The 20336-nt window shown below is 42.2% G+C and overlaps 1 protein-coding gene across 1 annotated transcript in view; it reads right to left on the minus strand.

Annotated features, from left to right (window-relative positions):
- The window catches only part of LOC134345925 (mucin-2-like), a 69910-nt gene extending 61265 nt beyond the window's left edge, over positions 1–8645 (minus strand). Inside the window, exon 1 of the mRNA XM_063047277.1 lies at positions 8474–8645. Within this exon, the coding sequence (XP_062903347.1) occupies positions 8474–8540 (67 nt within the window). The 5' untranslated portion in view covers positions 8541–8645. The remainder of the gene's footprint in view (positions 1–8473) is intronic.
- Between the last annotated feature and the right edge of the window lie 11691 nt (positions 8646–20336).

The following is a 20336-nucleotide window of genomic DNA, read 5'->3' on the forward strand; positions in this document are numbered from 1 at the left end:
ATTTCTGAAACGCCAGTTTGCTGCTGTCGTTACTGTGTGGTTGGTTATCTTTCAGAAGGTAGGCCTCAAAATTCCCAGCCTTGCCTGCTTTTGGCGACCGAGAAGGAGGTCGAATCGTTCGGCAGAGATGCCGCTCAGTACTTGGTGTCGGAGAGCTGATCAGAGCTCAAAGTTTTCGGATGACTCAGAGTCGGCTTGTGGTCGGCATGGCAGGGAGATTTTTTCTTCCTTCTCCCATCTGCGTAAGATGTGGGACATTTGAGAAACTTTGAACTTTACTGTGCTCACGGACTTCTTCATCAAGTTATGGTATTGTTACACTGTTTGTAACTATATGTTATAATTATGTGATTTTGTCAGTTTTTTCAGTCTTGGTTTGTCCTGTGTTTTGTGATATCACACCGGAGGAAATAATGTATCATTTCTTAATGCATGCATTACTAAATGACAATAAAAGAGGACTGCGTGTCTTCGTAATCATAATAATCATAACCCTGGATGTTAAGCTTCCAATTATGCCCCAACACAGTGATGCCTACAACATCATACCTGCCAATTTCTACCAGCGTTACAAAATCATCTATCTTTATTCCATGTACCAGGTGCATTCAAGTACACCTTTAAACACGTATTCATCATCTTTTTTTCAATTTTGCCCCCATGATACCAGAAGTCAAATTCTTATTCCTTTCCAAACTTACTGGGTTTTTTTCGTTATTCTAGAGACTTTTGTAACCTCACCTGCTCCCTACTTCCCTTTTACTTTATTCTCCCTGTTCAAAACTGTTGAACCGTTAAACCTACTATTTAATTTTAAAACACACTTCAACAGACTCCACTGACTATAGGCTTAAAGTGTGAAAAGGTAAGGAAGTGAACATCTGTACTGGTGTTCTCAAAAGCTGACACTGAATAAGGGGATATATGATCTCTTTCTATGAATCTATGTTCAAATAGAAATGGGTTAACAAATATTTGAATTAAAGTTCTGTTCACAAGACTAATTGTAACATAAAAATTTGTTTTGGAACTGAGTATTCAGGAATGTAATATGTATCTTCACAGATGCATAGAATTCCATGAGAGATTTGATGCAGAATTGCAAGCATTCATGAAACTTTGAGCTTCTTGGAACCATTTTCTTTCCAGACACTTAACATTACATTCTTGAGAATATTATATTGTTGCAGCTGTCACTGTTTTCCCAGTATTTCTGAGTCACTTAAATAACAATCATGTGTCATGCATCATCCTGCTGCCTCATGGGGCCTGATGTTTGAGGGATGGCAATCACACTTTTCACGGGTTGAAATTGAGGAACCTGCAGAAGATGTCCAACATTTGTTCACAGCTAACAGAAAATTCTGTCAGCAAGTTCCCAGGAAAAGGAAATGTTGGCAAAATTAAATAAATATTCACAGTCCCAATAAGTGTAAATGTTGTTAGAACTGAGAAAGATAGCTTACTAAAAGTGGCAGGGCAAGCAGAGAATGTAGTTACAATAGCACAAAGGATATTGGAATTTATAAGCAGAGGCAAGAATACAAGATTAATGAAGAGCTACATTCTGTTTTGGTGACACAGCTTAGGAAACATGTAAAGGCTTCAGAGAAGGTGTTGATGTAATTAACCACTATAATGAAGCATGTTTGATATGTGGATATTCTGGAGAAACTGGAATTGTTCTGCTTGTAATGGAAGTGGTTGGGAGGGATTCTGACCAAGGTATTTAAAATAATGAACTATGTATACGGAGAGGAACTGTTCCATTAACAAGTGGTTCAAGTACTGGGGACATAGAATGAAGATGATCAGCAAAAGAATCAAGATTGATGTGAGAAGTATCATTCCATACTCTAACCAATTATTGCATAACCATGACTGTCAAGGATATAGTGGAAGCACATTTATCTGTAGTGTTTCACATAGATGGATTAGTATATAAGAGGAAAGTACAGGCAGGGCTCTGGGAACAGTATGAAAGAGTGAGACTAGCTAGATTGATATCATATGGCATTCAATCAGTTGAACATACTCCCTGCCATACTCCAACCACTTCGTGATTGTGTGATGAGTAGAGATTGAGGATTGCCTATGAGAAAGAGTACGGAGTAGGAATTAAAGGTTCATCTTTAGTCTGTCACATGATACTAAAGAGGTAACACATGAATGGTGTTTCCAACTCAGTCATTTACAGTGTAGTCCTAGATAGAGTTATGGAGTCATACAGCACAGAAACAGGTCCATAATTTCAACTCAGCCATGCCAACAGTGATGTCTATTTGCACTATTTCCATTTTGCAAATTGGGCCCTTATCCCTGTACACACTTCTCATCAAAGAAACTGTCCAAATGTCTTTTATATACTGTAATTCTATCTGCTTTTACCACTCCTCTGGCATCCTGTACCATATAGCCACCACTCTAAGTGTGAAAATCTACCCCTCAGGTTGTCTTTAAATTTCTCACTTCTTTCAATAAACCTTTGTCTATGGTTTCAGATTCCTCCAACACAGGAGAAATTTACATATGTCCTTCATAATTTTATAAGCCACTATAACCATTCAGCCTCCAGGATGAATAAACCCAGCCTATTCAATCATTCCTTATAAGTTTTCCATTTTAGACAGTAACCTCATACTCTATTCTGCACTCTTTTGAGTGTTGAATAGCCTATTCCTCTGCTGGACTATCCTTTCTGTAGTGTGGCATCCAAAACATCCAAGTGTGGTCTGACCAATATTTTTCAGAGCTGCAACATAATATTCCTTAGTCAAAAAAAACTTGCTAAATTTACATCAGTAACTTAGATATGGAGCCAGATAAATTATATGCAGGCAAGCAAATGTGGTAAAAAGGAAGAGTAAAGAAAAAGGTCAAGTTACTCCATTGGCTGAAAAAGGAAAAAATAGATTTGTTTAAATGTGCAAAGCTGAGAAACATTGATCGAGAATTGGTATACTATTGCAAGTCAGGTCACTCGTCTGAGTGCTACTGGTATCATGTAACCCAGTACTACCTGTCGCATGGTCAGGTGGTTGACGACTAAACCGGCTCCCCTACCAGGCTTGCCTGGTGAGGAGGGTGGCTAGACACCCTGCAAGATGAAAAACAAGACCTGTCAAAGGGCAGATGAACCCTCTCATAGGGTCATCGGCCATCTAGCAAACATATACTGTGAAGCGTGGAAAGGGCATCCCCTGCGTTGAAGCTTTGTCTGGCCATTCACTGCAACAGAACTTCCCCCAACCGTCTTGGACCCCACCATGCCACTGGATCTGGGAAGGGATGTCGAGAGGGTGGGTCTGGACCTGTGCAACCCCCTAGTCACCTAAAATTCACTCACGCACACGCAGTTCCTTTCTGAACTGAAAGAAACCATCATCACCCTATGGGATGGATAGCCAGAGAGAGACTATTGCACTGAAAGGTGCCACATATTGCAAGATGCAATTCAGAAATAATATTGCCAAATATTCATTTACTTTATTTATAGAATATTTTGCATCTAATAGCCCTTGAGAAGGAGGATTTATTTGCCTTTTTGATCCATTGCAGTCCTTATGGTAGAGTACATCAATGGTTCTTTTGGGCAGGGAGTTCAGAGTTAGGAACAAACTAATGAAAAAGAGAAGGCAATATATTTCCGAGTCAGGGTAATGTGTGCTTTTGGAGGGGAACCAGTAGGTGGTGCTGTTTCCATGCACCTACTGTTCATAAACATAAGAGATTCGGTAGATGCTGGAAATTCCTCTCCATAGATGCTGCCTTACCATCTAAGTGTCAACTGCAGCTCCTATCTACCACTGATGGAGACACTGAATGTTTGGGACTGTCAGCAGGACCCTGTTTCTTTCTCAATAAAAGAACCAACAGTTCCCTCCACCACCACCTCCCTCCATCTGGCAGAACTGTTCCTCACCCTCAAATATTTTTCCTTCAGTTCCTTCCATTTTCTCCAGACTCAAGGGGCAGCCATGGGCACCTGCATGGGCGCCAACTATGCCTGCCTCTTCAATGGCCATGTAGAACAGTCCATGTTCCAAGGCTTCCCTGGTAATGCTCCTCAACTCTTCATCTGCTACATTGATGCTGCATTGGTGCTGCTTAATGCAGCCCATGCTGAGCAAATCAATTTCATCAACTTTGCTTCTAATTTCCACCCTGCCCCTAAATTTAATAGATCCATTTCTGACACCTCCTTCACCTTTCTCGATTTTTCTGTCTCCATTTCTGGAGACAAACTATTGACCAACATCTTTTATAAACTTACTGATTCCCACAGTTGGCTTGACTATACCACTTCCCACCCTGCCTCCTATAAAAATGCTATTCCCTTTTCTCAGTTCCTTCGTCTCTGTTGCATCTGTTCCCTGGAAGCAGTTTTCCTTTCCAGGACTCAGAGATATCTTCCTTCTTCGAAGAACAGGGTTTCCCTTCTTCCACCATTGATGCTACCCTCCCCTACATCCCCTCCATTCCCAAACATCTGAATTCATCCTATTTTCCAGCCTCCTTAACAGTGATGGAGTTCCTCCTGTCTTTACCTACCAGCCCATGAGCTTTCATATCCAACACATCATCTTCCTCAACTTCTGCCATCTCTAAAGGGATCCTATCACTAAACATATTTTTACCTCCTTCTCCCTCTGCTTTCTACAGGGATTGCTCCCTCTCTGATTCCCTTGTCCATTCGTCCCTCCACACTAGTTGCCTCCCAGCACTTGCCCTAGCAAGCAGCCAAAGTGTTACACCTGCCCATTCGCCTCCTCCCTCACCTCCATTCAGGACCCCAAACAGTTCTTCCATGTGAGGCAACATTTCAACTATAAATCTGATAGGGTCATCTATTGTGTCTGATGCTCCTGGTGCATTCTCCTTTACATTGCTGAGACCCATCATAAATTGCAGGATCGCTTTGTTGAGTAATTCTGCTCTATCCACCAAAAGCAGAACTTCTCGGTGGTCAAACATTTTAATTCTGATTCCCATTCCAACATGATGATCCATGGTCTGTTCTTATGCCACGATGAGGCCACCCTCAGGGTGAAAGAGTAACACCTTACATTCCGCCTGGGTAGCCTCTGACCTGATGGCATGAATATCTATTTCTATAGTAAAAAAAACTCCCACCCCTTCCCCACTTTTTCTATTCACTACTCTGGCCTCTTGCCTCTTCTCACTTGCCTATCACCTCCTCTTGGGTCTCCTCCTCCTTCTCTTTCTCCTATGGTCCACTCTCGTCTCCTATCAGATTCCTTCCCCAACGGCCCTTTCTCTTTCCTACCTACCTGGCCTCACCTATCATTTTCTAGCTAGCCTCCTTCCTCTCCTCTGCCTTTTTATTCTGGCATCTTCTCCCTTCCTTTCAAGTTCTGAAGAAGGGTCTTGGCTCGAACCGTCGACTGTTTATTCATTTCCATAGAAGCTGCCTGACTTGTCAAGATCCTCCAGCTTTTTCTTTAGAAGGAAGATCACAGACTTTCACTAGAATAATTTCTCAGATGAGTTAAATTCAGAGAATGTTAGAAATACACAGCAGGGTAGGTTGCCTTTGAGGGAGGAGAAATAAGTTGGTGGTTCGGGTCAAAGGCCCTTACTTGGAACTGGGAAAAACAGAAAAGAAGTACTGTATGTTAAATTACGGGGAGTGGCTGTAGGTCCCTGATACGTTAAAACTGGGATGACCTTGGGAATAAGTTGTAAATCTGTGAACGAAAGGAGATGAAAAGTAAAAATATTCACAGAGGAGCATAGCAAAATGGTAGGCACTGTGAAATGCAGCACATGAAGACATGCCCAGCAAATGAGTCTGGCTGGTCAGTCAGTCATGCCCATCCTGAATTGCTCTCAGAGACCATTTGAACAGCTGCAGTTTTTGAGGTGAAGAGCTCTCAGGCGGCTCTTAGGTCTAGGATGTTCAACTCCCAATTCACATTGACCAGATAGTCTTATTTACAGCTTTTCCCCATGGTTGCCTCATTTTTAACACGTCAGAAACTCCTACTTCTCCCCCTATCTCTGCTTCCTAGTTCTGACAAAAGCTCTTTGACCTGAACATCAACTCTAAATCTGAATCACTTTTATCATCACTGACATATGTTGCGAAATTTGTTGTTTGGCGGAAGCAGTACAGGATAATACGTTAAAAATACAATTGATTACAGTAAGAAAAATATAAAAAATAAATTTAAAAAGTAGTGCAAAACTAGTGCGGTATTGTTCATGAATTGGTTCATTGATCTTTCAGAAATGAAAAGCTCTTTCTTCTCTTACAGGTGCAGCCTGATCTGCTGAGTAATTCCAGCGTTTGCTATCAGCATTTGTAGATTTCTGGCATCTGCATTTTTTTTTATTGTAAGTTGAACCTTTCTTCTTTAATGAGGAAATCCAGACCTATCTGAGCAACATTTAGGCTTGTGGTAACAGGTTGCTTCTGCTGGGAATGAGCATTGCCAGAAAGAGGGACCACAACCAATTCTCGTGAATGTTCAAAACTATTACTGTTCCTGAATCCTCCACTGCTAACTTCTTGGTGTTGGTATGAAGCCAGCTGGATCAGTTGGGGAGGGTAGCACAGTAGAGACAACAGAGCTGCCATCTTACAGCCCTGGCAATATGGGTTCAATCCTAATATCATGTGCTCTCTCCATGTAATTTGTATGTTCAGATTCGGATTTATTGATCACACGTACATCAAAACACATAGGGAAATTGTGCCATTTGTGGTCACTACCAATACACCCAAGGATGTGCTGGGAGCCGCCGCAAATACCGCCACATATTCTGGCACCAGCATATGCCCACGACGCTTGGCATAGCATCACAGAAATCAACAAAACAACATACCAAGCAACAACAGCAAAACAAGGTTTTCCTCTGAATTTTTTTTTTCTCTTCCACATTCTCTCCCGCAAAAAAAAACAGCTGTGTGGGTTGGTAGGTTAACTGGCCACTGTAAATTACCCAGTGCATAGCTGACTATTAGAATCTGTGTGGAGTTTATTAGACTGTTGTGTTGAGTATAAAATTAGTGGAAAAGGGTACTGGATGATTGACATGGACTTGCTGGGCCAAATGCCTACTCCAGTGCTCTCTGACAGTTGGAGAAGTTCTTTGCCTTCTGTGAGAGTTATTCAGAGACTGCATATGCTGCAGTGAGTTAGGCATGCTTGCATAGTCTTCATTTATTTAGATGAAAATAAATTCAACAACAGTCAAAATACCATTCAAACCAAACAACCTATTTTATAAGGATCTCACCACTGCATAGAAGACTCAATCAGTCTACCACACCATATCGTAGCTGTGGTGTGTATTATCTGCTATCACACCAAGCTGAAGAGCACCTTTGAAACTTGTGAGCTCTGTCACATAGAAGGACAAAGATAACATGATGACAGAGATATTGCCAAATTCAGCTACAAGTCACATATTATCTTGAATTGGAAATATATTGCTGATGTAAGATCAATCTTAGGACTCTTTATTTGGGAGCCCTCTGACAGATCTTCACCACAGGAACTGCAGTAGTTCAGGTAGATGGTTGACTCCAAAGGCAGCTCACAAACGGCATTGAATGGTGACCATGTCAGTGAGATGAATATCCAATTAAACAATAAATACTCCCATGAAAATTGCTTATATGAGCCTACTTTCCCTCTTAGAAGAAATCTCTTTGAAAACCTATTCTTAGTAGCCTTAATAAAGATTCTTTTCCAATTCATAATCTCCCCATTCTATATGTTAGCAACCACGTTAAAGCCATAAATTTTGCGGTTTTTTTGTGAATTTAAAATTGAAATGAAGAGATCTACCATTGAATAAAACACTATGGTGCATTCTCTTAAGATTTACAGGTCCTCCTTCTAACCTGAACTTGGTCATTGGAACAGCAAGCAGAATGTTGGTGGTGATCAATAGTGAGAAGGCTGATAAGAGCTCCCATTTCCCTGCCCCTTATCGACATCCTCATTTTCATGGCGCTCTCTATTCTTGCAATGAGATGCGGTTCACATTGCTATAACCTATGGGCCACTGAGCAACGATGCCTCTGACATAATTCAGTCCATTGCCTAGTAATAAGAAAGTGTGTTTACTTAATTGGCGTATGATTTGATATGAAAGTGAATGGAATAATGAAACAGAGCAACCATTCTGTTACACTTCACGTCGTGGGGTGCACGATAATGAAGGACCAAATGATTAAAATTGATCAGTATTCAAAAATAATTATTGTAAGTGGGCGTCATAATAATCAAAGCACCTTCAGAAGTTTAGACTGGAGAGTATCTGGTCTGAAATAACATTTTTACCACATTATTGCAAAAAAAAAGATAAATTGAACATTTGCAACAGCGTCGCAGATTCATACGCCCTGGAGGCAGAATCGTTTAGAGTAATACATGGAGATATAAAAAAAATTCAAAATGTCTGTTAATCAACTACAACTACATTTAATTTTAATTCTTACCTCCTTGACAAACCTCATTTATTGATCGCTGCACCATGGCAAATAACAGGAGATAAAAGAGCCACATTTTGGATCTTACTCCAGTATTCTTCAAGTCTGTTCAAACGCCCTTTCAATCAAAGTATTAGAAAACAATGCAAAGCTGTTTCACTCTAGCCTGTCAGCAGGTTCAGCTACCTGTTCTGCCAGGGTTTTTTTTTCCCTGTCAGTTATTTATGTCCTTGAACAGAGGTGACGTTCAAAGTTTTTCGTCTCCAGATTGGTGTATTTTTTTTTGCTTATCAGATAGAAACATAGAAACATAGAAAATAGGTGCAGGAGTAGGCCATTCGGCCCTTTGAGCCTGCACCGCCATTCAGTACGATCATGGCTGATCATCCAACTCAGAACCCTATACCTGCCTTCTCTCCATACCCCCAATCCCTTTAGCCACAAGGGCCTTATCTAACTCTAAATATAGCCAATGTACTGGCCTCAACTGTTTCCTGTGGCACAGAATTCCACAGATTCACCACTCCCTGCGTGAAGAAGTTTTTCCTCATCTCGGTCCTAAAAGGCTTCCCCTTTATCCTCAAAGTGTGACCCCTCGTTCTGGACTTTCCCAACATCGGGAACAATCTTCCTGCATCTAGCCTGTCCAATCCCTTTAGAATTTTATACGTTTCAATCAGATCCCCCCCCTCAATCTTCTATATTCCAGAGAGTATAAGCCTAGTCGATCCAGTCTTTCACCATATGAAAGTCCTGCCATCCCAGGAATCAATCTGGTGAACCTTCTTTGTACCCCCTCTATGGCAAGGATGTCTTTCCTCAGATTAGGGGACCAAAACTGCACACAATATTCTAGGTGTGGTCTCACCAAGGCCTTGTACAACTGCAGTAGTACCTCCCTGCTCCTGTACTCGAATCCTCTTGCTATGAATGCCAGCATACCATTTGCCTTTTTCACCGCCTGCTGTACCTGCATGCCCACTTTCAATGACTGGTGTACAATGACACCCAGGTCTCGTTGCACCTCCCCTTTTCCTAATCGGCCACCATTCAGATAATAATCTCTTTTCCTGTTCTTGCCACCAAAGTGGATAACCTCACATTTATCCACATAAAATTGCATTTGCCATGAATTTGCCCACTCACCTAACCTATCCAAGTCACCCTGCATCCTCTTAGCATCCTCCTCATAGCTAACACTGCCGCCCAGCTTCGTGTCATCCACAAACTTGGAGATGCTGCATTTAATTCCCTCATCTAAGTCAGGGGTCCCCAACCTTTTTCGCGCTGCGGACCGGTTTAATATTGACAATATTCTTGCGGACCGGCCGACCCGGGGTGGGGGGGGGTAGGGTTGCCAACGGACAAGAGTAGCAGTCAAAAAATACGTTGTGTTTACCCCGAGAAAGACTACAATGACCATGAAGCCTTGCGCAGGCACCAGTGCGCATGCGTGACCTGAGCATGTGTGTACCTGCCGATATTATTCTCTGCAAATCGTTTTTGGCGATTCTGTTCAGGGGGGGGTGTTAATCACGACCTGAATATTGGTAATATGGGGCTAATACACTTAATTTTGTTTCTAAAAGGGTTTATCTAACAAATTTAATATTAAACACATAGCGCATATTTTCCTTGCATGAATATATGGTAAGTCAACCATCCGGAGAGGACGGGGAGCTTGAAGTAAGTGTTGAACGAATTTCCAGTAGAAGTGGCAAAATCAGGTTGGATATTGTCATTGAAGGAAAAATTGGATAGGTATATGGACAGGAAAGGAATGGAGGGTTATGGGCTGAGTGCAGGTCGGTGGGACTAGGTGAGAGTAGCTTTCAGCACAGACTAGAAGGGCCGAGCTCATCTATTTCTGTGCTGTAATTGTTATATGGTTATATAAGTCAGTTATCAGTCAATAGCATCATCACATTTTAAGTAATGTTTGGATATTAAACACACGGCACATATTTTCCCCGTATGAACATATAAAATCATTGCAACACACCAATATCGCTGAATCAGTGGGAGCACTGGGCTTGTTTCCCTGCAACAAGACGGTCCCATCGAGGGGTGATGGGAGACAGCGATACTCGAAGGGGGTTCCTTATCTCCAGTCTATTCCGCATTTTAGTTTTCGTTGCATTCATTGCAGAGATATGTTGGAAATGGAAGCAACGTTTTCAGTGCTTTCGTGGCTATCTCAGGATATTTAGCCTTGACTTTGATCCAGAATGCCGACAGAGATGTTAAGTCAAACATACTTTTCAGCCCGCTGTCATTTGCAAGCTCGAGGAGCTGATCTTCTTCCTGTGCTGACATGGATGACACGCTGTTAATGACCTCGCGTGTGTTTGAGCTCAACAGTGGGCGTGACAGGGAATGAGGAAAGGTGCAGCTGACTCATATCGCCAAATCATATCGTTTCCTCGCGGCCCAGTAGCACATGCTCTGCGGCCCGGTACCGGTCCACGACCCAGTGGTTGGGGACCGCTGGTCTAAGTCATTTATATATATTGTAATCATGTTTCTTGATCTTATTGATGGGACATGCTTCCTTGTGTGAGTAAGTAATTGAAGAAAGTGTCCGACCAAACACCAATCTTGTTTACACATTTAAGTCTAATGTTAAGGAGGGCTTCACAAAGTGACATTATGGTTTGTTGATACTTTTCCCGTCGTTTCTATACCGTAAGTATGCGCGATTGAATTGACTAGAGGCTTGCACAAATCTTCTTTAAAAATCATGCATTTTGCATGAGTTTTCACAGTGTTAAACTTAGGGCAGAGACTGGACCAACTGGATGCAAGAGACTGCTAGAAGCTGGATTAACTGCAAAAAATGACTGATTTCCCCGTGACTTTCTCACTACCTAAAAAACATAAAGTCCGACCTATAATAGTATTTATCTGGATAGACGGAACAGAAAAGACCACAGAAACTGAACACCATGCAACAATTTAACCAATACAATATAATAAAGTCTAGCTGATTGTATCCTTCCCATTCTCTCCCCAGTTCTCCATTTTTATGTTCAGTGAGATGTCCTGATTTACTCTACTTTAAACATTTCTTCCATCCATCTCTTTCAACTCGTTGCAGTGCTGCATTACAAAGATGCAATGCTGACAAACAAGCTGACAAAACTTTGTGACAGACCCTCTCCTTTTTACAAACTATTGCATTCAGTTTTGGTTTCTCTGCTATAGGAAGAATATTATGAAACTGGAAATATTTACATGGATATTGCCAGGACTTGAGGGACTGAGATATAGGTAGAGATTGGTCAGGCCAGGAGCTAATTCCTTGGAGCTTAGGAAACTGAACAGTGATCTTATGATGGTGTTCTAAAATCATGAGGGGTAAAGATCATGTGAATGCACACAGTCTTCTTCCCTGGGTCAGAGAATCAAGAAGTGGACAGTATGGGGTTAAAATGAGATTTAATAGAAGCTTGGAGGCCAATTTTTTTGAGACAAGGGGATTTAACGCATGTGGATTGAGCTGCCAGGGGAAATTGTTAAGACAAGTGCAATAACAACGTTTAAAAGGCAGTTGGAAAACAATAGAAGATTATGGCCCAAACCGTGGCAAAGGGGATTAGCTTGGATGGTGCATGGACAAGTTTGGCCAAAGGGCTTGCTTCCATTCTATTGAATTTTATCACCTAGAAAAACACTTAAGTAGATGATGGAAAGACTAGCTACTAGACTAGGTTCCCACCAAAGCACTCTCTAGCTTAATTTGCAAATACATCATCATTCATTGAGTGGAAATCCAGGTAACTCTCTACACAATCACATCGAGCGTGCAACATCATCCATCAATAGTACCTGTTGTAATGTTGCTCACCACCACAATCCCAATAGCAATCAGAATGGGAAATAAATTCAGGCCTCACCAAATATGCAAGCTTTCTGTGGAAATAAAAATGCTCCAAATCTCACAGGTAAGAGATCAGTAAAACATAAAAATGCAGACTAAAAGATATAATTTTCTGAAGTATAGTTTCCTCTGAAAATGTTTAGGATGGTCAGATTGTAGCATCATGTGTGAAATATAATCCGACCTGGAGTATTTCCATCTTATTTTCCATTTGGTTAATATCACGGCATGAAAGGGAAAGGGAAATACTGTTCATTAACTAGCAACATTATTATTATTGGACATTATTAATTGAGGAATATGCATTGATAAACAGCATGAAAGCATAAATAATAAATCCACTACATTTCAACATATTTGATGAAAAAATCCTAATATACAGTATAATCTATAAAATCAAATTTACCTTGTCCCTTCATGGTCAGACTCCACTTGGAGTACTGTGCTCAGTTCTGGTCGCCTCACTATATTAAGGATGTGGAAACCATAGAAAGGGTGCAGAGGAGACTTACAAGGATATTGCCTGGATTGGGGACCATGCCTTATGAGAATAGGTTGGGTGAACTCAGTCTTTTTTTCCTTGGAGCAACGGAGGATGAGAGGTGACTTGATAGAGGTGTACAAGATGATAAGAGGCATCGATAGTCAGAGGCTTTTTCCCAGGGCTGAAATGGCTAGCACAAGAGGGTACAGTTTTAAGGTGCATGGGAGTAGGTACAAGAGGAGATGTCAGGGGTAAGTTTTTTATGCAGAGAGTGGTGAGTGCATGGAATGGGCTGCCAGCAGCGGTGGTGGAGGCGTCTAAGATAGGGTCTTTTAAGAGAATTCTGGACAGGTACATGGAGCTCAGGACAATAGAAAGCTATGGGTAACCCTAGGTAATTTCTCAGGTAAGGACATGTTCAGCACAGCTTTGTGGGCCGAAGGGCCTGTATTGTGCTGTAGGTTTTCTATGTTTTTTATGTTTCTATGTCTCATGTACACATGCATTCTGAATTAATCATTTATTTCTTAAGTTTAGTTTGAAATGCAAAAGTTACATTTCAAAGTTCAAACTAAATTTATTATCAAAATACATACATGTCACCATATACAAACCTCAGATTCATTTTCTTGTGGGCATTTACAGTAAATACAAAGAAACGCAATAGAATCAATGAAAAACAGCACACAATGACAGACAAGCAACAAAGATGCAAAAGACAACAAACTGAGCAAATACAAAAAAAAGAAGAGAAAATATTTATAATAAATAAGTAAGCAATTAGCAACGAGAAAACAAATTGTAGAGTAATTAAAAGTAAGTCCATAGTTTGTGGGTAAGTGAAGTTTTCCCCTCTGGTTCAACAGCCTGATGATTGAAGGATAATAATTGGTGGTGTAGTTAAGTTATTTACTAGAAACAATAAAACTCTGCCTAGGGGAAGTTTTTTATTGTAGCAAGAATTTGCAAATCATGGTTGCTGCATACAATAGTATTCATTTGGTATTCATTTGATATCCTTACATTTCTGTTCTAACTGATTTACATTTTGCAAGGTATTGCATCATAAGCCAGCTGAATCATAGTCATAAAATCATAGAGTACTACTGCACAGAAACTGGCCCTTTGGCCCATCCAGTCCATTCTATCCCTTGAAACCCGTTTCATCCATGTACCTATCCAAATTTCCCTTAAATCTTACTTTTAAACCTGTATCTACCACTTCTACTAGCAGTTTGTTCTACGCTTCTGAGTGAAAGAGTGTGGGTTTTAACTTTTACTGTAAACCTATAACCTGTAGTTTTAGTCCCACTCAACCTGAGGCATGATAAAAACTTAAAACAACCAAATGTTTCAATTTGAGGAAGTGCCAAATAAATAAATAAACTGACAAACAAATTCTACACCAACCCTAAAGGGTAGGTGGTAAAAGTCAAAGCATGAATTACAGGAAATCAAGAGAAGGGAACTTAAAGGGATTGTTAGAGCTGCACAGACAATGGGGAAATAACTTGTCAGTGATTGCTATTTTAAAGCTTCCTATAGCTAGTACCTGCATGTAACTTCCAGAAATAATTACATTTAGGTATCCACACAGTTACAGACCCTATATCTACTGGAGATTTTATTTGATCACAATTGAACCTGCACTTCTGCTGTCAACTCATTCCACACTCTCACCCTAATCCTCTGAGTGAAGAAGATTTCCCTTGGATTTCCCTTGAATATTTCACCTTTCACCCTAAACCTATTACCTCTAGTCCTGGTCTCACCCAATGTGAGGGAAAAGAAGCCTGCATGTACTCACCGTACCAAAACCCCTTCATAATTTTGTATACCTCTATAAGATCTCCCTTCACTCTCCTGCAATCCACTGAATAAAGTCTGAACCTATTCAAACTTCCCCTGTAAATCAGATCCTCAAGTCCTAGCAACATCCTTGTAGGTTTTCTCCATACTCTTTCAAGCTTTTTGAAAACTTTCCTGTAGGTAAGTGATGAGAACTGCACACAATACTCCACATTCAGTCTCACCAACATCTTGTATAATTTCAAAGTAACATCCAAACTCCTATGTCCAATCCACTGACTTATGAAGGCCAATGTGTTAAAAGCTCTCAGTACCAACCCTTCTACAATAGCTCTGATGTCTTTTTCAAGGAATTATATTCCCAGTCCCCTGTATACTATGGCACCTATCAGAGCTCTACAATTCACTGTATACATTTGGGAGGTTTATCCTCCCAAAGTGAAACACCTCACACTTGTCTGCATTAAATTCTATCTTCTATTTTTCATAAACACAAGAAATTCTGCAGATGCTGGAAATCCAAAGCAACACACACAAAATGCTGGAGGAACTCAGCAGGCCAGGCAGCATCCATGGAAAAGAACAGTCAACATTTTGGACCGAGACCCTTCTTTATTTCCATGTTTATTCATTTCCATGGATGCCGTTTGACCTGCTGAGTTTCTCCAGCATTTTGTGTGTTTGGCCTCTATTTTGTTTAGCCCATTTTCCCAGTTGGTCAATGGCATGCTGTAAGCTTCCATAACTTCCCTCACTGTCCCTCACTTTCAATCTTGGTGCTTTGCTGATCCAATTAACCACATTATCATACAACAATGGATCCAGCACTGATCCCTGCAGCACACTGCCAGTCACTGAGACAGCCATAAGAGGCATGATATCCTCATGGGGCATGCCATCAAGTTGGACCCTACCCAAATGGAATATGCTATCAGGTTGGAGGTGACCCAGACATGTCAGTCCATGGCCTCCTCTACCGCCACGATGAGGGATTTCCCAGTGGCCAATTATTTTTATTCCGCTTCCCAGTCCTTTTCTGACACGTCAGTCCATGTCCCCCTCTACTACCACAAAAAGGCCACGCTCATTCTGGAGGAACTGCATGAACATTGAGTTCACTCCATCCTCCTACCACCCCACTAGGAATAGGGTTCCCCTGGTCCTCACCTACCACCCCACCAGCCTCCGGGTCCAACATGTTATTCTCCGTAACTTCCGCCACCTCCAACGGGATCCCACCACTAAGCACATCTTTCCCTCCCCCCCCCTCTGCTTTCCGCAGGGATCGCTCCCTACGTGACTCCCTTGTCCACTCGTCCCCCCCATCCCTCCCCACTGATCTCCCTCCTGGCATTTATCCTTGTAAGCGGAACCAGTGCTACACATGCCCTTACACTTCCTCCCTTACCACCATTCAGGGCCCCAGACAGTCCTTCCAGGTGAGGCAACACTTCACGTGTGAGTCGGCTGGGGTGATATACTGTGTCCTGTGCTCCCGATGTGGCCTTCTATATATTGGCGAGACCCGACGCAGACTGGGAGATCGTTTCGCTGAACACCTACTCTCCATCCACCATAGAAAGCAGGATCTCCCAGTGGCCACACATTTTAATTCCACGTCCTATTCCCATTCTGATATGTCTATCCACGGCCTCCTCTACTGTAAAGATGAAGCCACACTCAGGTTGGAGGAACAACACCTTATATTCCATCTGGGTAGCCTCCAAACTGATGGCATGAACATTGACTTCCGTTATTACCCCATCTCCCCCTCGTACCCCATCCATTATTTATTTATATACACACATTCTTTCTCTCTCTCTCTCCTATTTCTCCCTCTGTCCCTCTGACTATACCCCTTGCCCATCCTCTTGGTGTTTTCCCCCCCCTCCCCCTTGTCCTTCTCCCTGGGCCTCCTGTCCCATGATCCTCCAATATCCCTTTTGCCAATCAACTGTCCAGCTCTTGGCTCCATCCCTCCCCCTCTTGTCTTCTCCTATCGTTTTGGATCTCCCCCTCCCCCTCCCACTTTCAAATCTCTTACTAGCTCTTCTTTCAGTTAGTCCTGACGAAGGGCCTCGGCCCGAAACGTCGACTGTACCTCTTCCTAGAGATGCTGCCTGGCCTGCTGCGTTCACCAGCAACTTTGATGTGTGTTGCTTGAATTTCCAGCATCTGCAGAATTCCTCGTGTGAACATTGAGTTCTCCCACTTCCAGTAATTTCCACAATTCCTCTCTTCTTTTTCATTTCCCATTCTGGCTCCCTTCTTGTCCCTTCCCTCCTCCTCATCACCTGCTTCTGGTTCTCCTTCTTCTGCTCTTCTTCCCATGGTCTATTCTCATCTCCTATCAGATTCCTTTTTCCTCAGCCCTTTACGGTTTCCACATATCACCTCCCAGCTTCATACTTCACCCACCTCCTGGAACTACGTCCTTTCCCGCTGACCTAACTTCACTTATCACCTTCCAGCTTGTAGTCCTGCCCCTATCCCCACTTCTGCATTCTGGATTCTTTCTCTTCCTTTCCAGTCCTGATGAAGAGTCTTGCCCAAAAACGTGGACCACTTAGTCCTCTCCATGATGCTGCCTGGCCAGGCTGAGGTTGTCCAGCATTTTGTGTGTGAATATCAGAAAGCCATTACTTGCTATTTCCGCACTAACCTCCCACACGATCTGAGGGAACACCTTGTCAGGTCCAGGGGATTGCTCCACACTAATTTGCCTCAGGAGAGCAAACACCGCCTCCTCTGTAATCTGTATAGGCACACTGTCAGCTTCACACATAGATTACCACTCTGATCATCCAGCGGATCAATTTTGTCCCTTGTTGTCCTTTTGCTCTTAATATTCTGTATCTGTAGGATTCTCCTTCAACTGGTCTACTAGAACAACCTCATGGCTTCATTTCGCCCTCCTGATTTTCTTCTTAAGTGTTCTCTTGCATTTCTTATACTCCTCAAGTAGCTCATTTATCCTGCCTGCCTATACCTGCTGTGGACCTCATTCTTTTTCATAACCAGGGCCTCAATATCTCTCAAAAAACAAGTTTACATCAACCTGTACCTTTGCCTTTTACCCTGACAGTAACATACAAACTCTGTACTCTCAAAATTTCACTTTTGAAGGCCTTGCTCTTACCAAGTACAGTCTTGCCAAAAAAAAACAGCCAATACACACTTGCTAGATCTTTTCTGATACCATCAAAACTTATCTAATTTAGAATCACACCCTGAGGAAATGACCTATCCTTTTCCATAATTACCTTGCAGCTAATGGCATTGTGATCACTAGATGCAAAGTGTTCCCCTACACAAACCTCAGTCACCTGCCCTGTCTCATTCCCTTACAGGAGATTTAGTATCACACTCTCTCTAGTTGGGACTTCTATGTACTGATTAAGGAAACTTTCCTGAACTGATGTGACAAAGTCTTTCCCATCCAGACCTTTTACACTATGGGGATCCCAGTCAATATTTGGAAGTTAAAATCACCTACCATAACAACCTTATGTTTCTTGCAACAGTCTGTGATATTTCTATAGATTTTCTCCTCTAAATCCCACAGACCATTGGGTGGATCTATAATATAATCCAATTAACGTGGTCATAGCTTTCTTATTTCTCATTTCTACCCATACAGCCTCACTGGATGAGTTCTCCAGTCTGTCCTAACTGAGTACTGCCATGACATTTTTTCCTGACTAGTAACGCCACCGTCCCCCCTTTATTCCCTTCCACTCTATCATGTCTAAAACTGTGGACCCCAGAATACTGAGCTGCCAGTCCTGCCCTTCCTGCAACCAAGTCCCAATAAAAGCTACAATGTCATAATTCCATGTGCAGATCCATGCCCTTCCTACTGTACACTGAAATATATGCAGCTCAGAACATTAGTATCTTTTGATTCCTGACCTTGTATGTAAGCTTAACAACAGCTTTCTCCACAACCGCTCCACTAGCTGCTCTGGGACCCCATCTCCCTGAAACTCTAGTTTAATGCCCCTCCCCTGTGCAGCAATATCCTAGCAAACCATGCCACTAGGATATTAATCCCCTTCCAGTTCAGATGCGAACAGTCCCTTCTCTACAGGTCCTGTACTGATATACTGTGTCCGGCGCTCCCGATGTGGCCTTCTGTATATTGGCGAGACCCGACGCAGGTTGGGAGACGGTTTCGCTGAACACCTACACTCTGTCCGCCAGAGAAAGCAGGATCTCCCAGTGGCCACACATTTTAATTCCACATCCCATTCCCATTCTGACATGTCTATCCACGGCCTCCTCTACTGTCAAGATGAAGCCACACTCAGGTTGGAGGAACACCACCTTATATTCCGTCTGGGTAGCCTCCAACTTGATGGCATAAACATTGACTTCTCTAAGTTCTGTTAATGCCCCACCTCTCCTTCGTACCCCATCCATTATTTATTTATTATTATTATTAATTATTATTTTTATCTCTCTCTCCTTTTTCTCCCTCTTTCCCTCTCACTATACACCTTGCCCATCCTCTGGGCTTTTCCCCTCCCCCTTTCTTTCTCCCTAGGCCTCCCGTCCCATGATCCTGTCCCTTCTCCAGCCTCATACCTTTTTGCCAATCAACTGCCCAGCTCTTAGCTCCATCCCTCCCCCTCCTGTCCTCTCCTATCATTTGGGATCTCCTCCTCCCCTTCCTGCATCAGTTGCCGTAAACGAGCTTTTCTCGTCTGTCATCATGCTCACCACAATACCATTGGAAAATAATAAAGTCAAATGAATAAATCAGATTGGGTTTGTTTTATTTACTGTAATGTCTAATCAAACAGGTAAAAATTCAGATCTTATCTCACTTCTGGCTGCCTTAAATCACAGAGGCAGACCTTCATGAAAAATTTCAATTCCATGACAACGCTCTGTTATGTTCTCTAAAATAACTCCTGCTTACAGTTGAAACACACCCTTTAAAGTCATGTCAATTTGAGCTTCTAAACCAATTAAATATTCTGTTGCATTTACCAAGACTGGATAATCCAGCAGAACCTACCAGACTGCTGTAAGAACAAATTTGGTTCTCTCACATACTTTTGCGAGGAAATCTTCCTTTTTTACTTGCGTTCAGGTCCTGTCTGTGTGATTCAAGACCCACTCTGGTTGATTGAGTCTGTGTAGATGCATGGGTGGGAGGAAGGGGGCTTGTATGGCTGTCCTTGTTTTAGACCAGAAGACTACAAGATATAGGAGCAGAATTGGGCCATTTGCTGCATCGAGTCTGCTCTGCCATTTCATCATGGCTGATCCGATTTTCCTCTCAGCCCCAATCTACTGTCGTCTCCCCATTTCCATTCATGCGCTGACTGAGCAATGAGTCTATCAACCTCTGCCTTAAATTTCCCCAATGACCGGTTGTAACGAATTCCACAGATTTATCATTCTCTGGCTAAAGAACTCCCTCCCCAACTCTGTTCTAAAAGGATGTTCCTCTATCTTGAGGCTGTGTTCTCTGGTCCCAGACTCTCCCGCCATAGGAAAAATCTCCTCAACATCCACTCTATCAAGGCCTTTCAACATTCAATAGGTTTCAATGGTATCCCGCTCATTCTTCTGAATTCCAGTGAGTACAGGCCCAGAGCCACCAAACATTCCCCATACAGCAAGCCTTTCAATCCCAGAATCATTTTTGTGGACCTTCTTTGAACACTAACTAGTTTCACCACATCTGG

This window comes from Mobula hypostoma, chromosome 4 (assembly GCF_963921235.1).
Source record: "Mobula hypostoma chromosome 4, sMobHyp1.1, whole genome shotgun sequence".
Lineage (NCBI taxonomy): Eukaryota > Metazoa > Chordata > Chondrichthyes > Myliobatiformes > Myliobatidae > Mobula > Mobula hypostoma.